This window comes from Leptonychotes weddellii, unplaced genomic scaffold, assembly GCF_054177405.1.
Source record: "Leptonychotes weddellii isolate Sample4059 unplaced genomic scaffold, ASM5417740v2 HiC_scaffold_17685, whole genome shotgun sequence".
NCBI lineage: Eukaryota > Metazoa > Chordata > Mammalia > Carnivora > Phocidae > Leptonychotes > Leptonychotes weddellii.
In genome coordinates this window covers 1-4,098 of record NW_027760793.1, presented here as the reverse complement: position 1 = coordinate 4,098, position 4,098 = coordinate 1, and the positions used below count along the sequence as shown (strand labels likewise).

The following is a 4,098-nucleotide window of genomic DNA, read 5'->3' as shown; positions in this document are numbered from 1 at the left end:
TCTGTACCTCTGAAACAAATAATGGAATATATGTTAAGAAAAAAAGAAAAGGAGGGGAAGAATGAAGGGGGGGAAATCAGAGGGGGAGACGAACCATGAGAGACGACGGACTCTGAAAAACAAACTTAGTGTTCTAGAGGGGAGGGGAGTGGGAGGATGGGTTAGCCTGGTGATGGGTATTAAAGAGGACACGTTCTGCATGGAGCACTGGGTGTTATGCACAAACAATGAATCATGGAAGACTACATCAAAAACTAATGATGTAATGTATGGTGATTAACATAACAATAAAAAAATTTAAAAAAAACAATGCATATAAACAGGTGTCCCTTAGGAAACAGTCACCATAGGATTTATCCGTTCCTGTCATTAGTTCGCAATTTTAACACATAGGATTTGTCATTTTTCTCTTCTCCCTTCAAATTCTGAAAATTAAGCTTAAAAACCTTAAAATTGTGAAGATGTGAAGAAGACCAAATTTTACTTCCTAAATACTTTTCCTTTGTGTTAAAAACAAAATAAAAGCTGAAAAGAGTATCCCAATTTCTAACGTTGATAGATCTCCTACTCAAAGACAGCAAGAATAGTAATTTCTTTTTCTCCTACAAAACCTTGGTTTTTAACTGTAACTTGTTTTTCAAAGGGCACATTTTTCACCTAATTTAATTTAATTCAAAATGTAATTGAGTATCTACTATGTGCAAAGCACTACAGACAGGCAGACACAGCCCCTACCCAGGAAGAGCTTGGTGCCAGTGTGGTCAAGGGAGGGAAGGCGGGGGGAGACAAAGACTGCAATAACTTACCTATGGCTGAAGAGGAGGCTGGGGCCGTGCCTGGTGAAATGGTGAAAGGTAAAGGACAGCAATGACGCTCCACGGCCTGGTGATGCAACTCAGCTTTTTTTTTTTTTTAAGTATGGTGAGTTTTGTGCCTCATTCCAATGTGAACTGACAAAGACCTGTCTCTGCTGGGTTTATTTCAACATAAATGACAAGCAAGTGCCACCACCTGGCATTCCACAGTGAGGATGACGTTCTAACACACCTGACAGCTGCCAGCACTAACTCCCTTTCTCCACGTGGAGCAATGTAAGACAGCAGTCGGCACTCACTCGTTTGCTTCCCAGCCTCCTTCCGGCTTCCTCATCACTGCCTTCTTCCCTCCATTCTAAGCTGTCTGAGCTCGACTGCTTCCAAATGATTTTGATCACTACTACATGACAATGGGACAGTGGACCTGGATTAGAATAAGAGTGCCAAAGGCCTGAAATGACAAAGGAAAGTCAAACAACAAAGCACTTTTCATCACTGTGCAGATACTTTCACAGGGGATTTTTCTTCTGTAATTCTTTAAAACGTTCTCTCCTTACCTAAGGTAGCATGGGGTATAAAACCCTGGGATCCTACCCAGATCACGAAGGTAAAAAAGAAATGAATGAATTCAGATGCTTTAAAAAAAAAAAAAAAAAGGTGAGGAAAGAGTCAATTTAAAGATCCACACTTTTTTTTTTTTTAAAGATTTTTATTTATTTATTTGACAGAGAGAGACACAGCGAGAGAGGGAACACAAGCAGGGGGAGTGGGAGAGGGAGAAGCAGGCTTCCCGCTGAGCAGGGAGCCCGATGCGGGGCTTGATCCCAGGACCCTGGGATCATGACCTGAGCCAAAGGCAGACACTTAACGACTGAGCCACCCAGGCGCCCCAAGATCCACACTTTTCTAAAGTATAAAACTATGTAATAGCTCTGGAGAGACAAGCCTATACTGTCTTCACAACAAAAATGACAGTGTGACATAATTTTAGCTTGAGTATCTTAGACTAGTCATTATAAAAACTGTTTTTATTCCAAATGATCCGGAACTCTAGAGAATCTACCAACTTGTCCTTCCTCTCATCTCCATTGTTTTCACCCTCTCACGGCAGTAAAAGATCAGAAGGAGAAAAAGGTACAAAATGTCAGCGTGGGCAATGTTTTTCCATCAAGTCAGGCATTTATAAATGTGAACATATTTGTGGATTTTTCACTGAAATATCTTCCTGCTTTGGGGCTGAATCTATAAATAAGACATTCGAACCACCAGATAACAGTATCCATATGAAAACAGAAACTACGTAAAACCGAAAGGGTTACTAAATGTAGATGTAGGATTAGGTTATTCTAATTACTACAAGTCTGATAGTACATTGCTTATAGATTGCTTCTTGCTTCAAAATGTAATAATTTTAGATGTGAAAGTTATCCATCTCTGATGAAAATTCTGGAGTACATTAACATTGAATAAAGTATTTATTGTGACTTTTTCCCCTTTGACATAAGATTGTTTATTTTTCCCAGCTCTCCAAATGACACAGTTGCTGAACCTCTTTCAGCTGGTCTTGCCTGAAAATAATGAAAGATTAAAGATATTAGAAATAGATAAATATACAGCTCTACATGAAATCCCTTAACACCATCATGTTTTTTTTTTAAAAAACCCCACCCTATGTAAATAAAAAGTAAATGAAAACATGAACCCACTAGGAAAAATGATTTGTCTTAATAATATTACCTGTGAATCATGGTATTTCCATCCTATCATGTAATAGATCTGATATGTGGCAGGTACTGAACCATCCTCATTTCTGTACATTTCTATAAAGACAAATAATGGTTACAATCTGAAAAAAATGGAAGTAGGAAGAAAAACATCTGCTCAATAAAAGTCATGTCCTCCAAAGAGAAACGGATATTGGGATACTCGGAGGACTTTGAGAATGCCTCACATGAAAAATCCTCAACGCTGAGAAGCTGACAGAAATATAGTTAAGGGCTGTTTGGAAAAAGGATACAGAACTACAGGATCTGTGTTCTGAAAGGAAGGACAAAAATCTGATGATGCCTTAACGGGAAAGGAAAAAGTACTGGCAACGTTAAGGGATAAACACGGTAGGGTGCGCATTCCTCAGTGAGGCGCGGGTGGAAAAGACAGCCAGCTCGCTTACCTCTGTACACCGCCGCGGCCGCTAGCATCGTGTCTCGGTGCAGCAGGGCTTTTCTATTCCAAGCACAGTTACTCTCACCCATACCTAAAAATACACTACAGGCAATTTTAGATAAAACCGCCAATAGCTGAGCTGCTCAAAGCACAAATTTAACCTCTTCACATCCAACAGTGTACCCCTCCCCATTCTCTAATAGGTTGTAGCTAGGCTTCTTAGTGACTCTAAGGCAAAAACTACTTGAAGCTTCTGGATATTAAGACCAGAGAAGTCAAATTTCAGGAGGCAAGTCCCATAAGCATGCCTTACTTGCCAACAGTGGTCTAAAGCAGGCCAGCTGGGCAAAAGCAAGGCAACTGACCCTCCAGGTGAGTCATGAGGAGTTGGCAAGTACCCTTCCAAGGATGCCACATTTTACACCTCTTTTAGATGCTCTTCAGAGGACAGGGCACTGCTACAATGCCTCACTCCTTCTAAGCCATAAATGTCTGATCGTGAAACTTGGGAGAGGGCTCTGAGACTCATTAGACAGTACCAAAACTACGATGCATTTTCAGATTTTACAGTATATTACTAATCCCAGACTAGGAAGAAATTATGTGCATTCTTTACAGGGGCACTTTTCTTTGTTTTAAAATTTAGACTTCTGGGGCACCTGGGTGGCTCAGTTGGTTAAGCATCTGACTCTTGATCTCAGCTCAGGTCTTGATCTCAGGGTTGTGAGCTGTGAGTTCAAGCCCAGCTTGGAGCCTACATACATACATATATAAAATTTAGACTTTTTTTTTATTATTGTTATGTTAATCACCATACATTACATCATTAGTTTTTGATGTAGTCTTCCATGATTCATTGTTTGCGTGTAACACCCAATGCTCCATGCAGAACGTGCCCTCTTTAATACCCATCACCAGGCTAACCCATCCCCCCACCCCCCTCCCCTCTAGAACCCTCAGTTTGTTTCTCAGAGTCCATAGTCTCTCATGGTTCCTCTCCCCCTCCGATTTCCCCCCCTTCATTCTTCCCCTCCTGCTATCTTCTTTTTTTCTTTTTAACATACAATTATTGTTTCAGAGGTACAGATCTGTGATTCAACAGTCTTTCACAATTCACAGC

The 4,098-nt window shown here is 40.5% G+C and overlaps 1 protein-coding gene across 1 annotated transcript; it reads right to left on the bottom strand.

Annotated features, from left to right (window-relative positions):
- Positions 1-1,914: 1,914 nt before the first annotated feature.
- On the bottom strand, positions 1,915-3,898 carry LOC145718563 (arginine-hydroxylase NDUFAF5, mitochondrial-like). The gene is made up of 3 exons (XM_081810065.1): positions 2,986-3,898; positions 2,553-2,635; positions 1,915-2,383 (listed from the first exon to the last, which is right to left on the bottom strand). Exons 1-3 carry the CDS (start codon positions 3,065-3,067, stop codon positions 2,291-2,293), a joined length of 258 nt encoding a protein of 85 aa, XP_081666191.1. The 5' UTR covers positions 3,068-3,898; the 3' UTR covers positions 1,915-2,290.
- Between the last annotated feature and the right edge of the window lie 200 nt (positions 3,899-4,098).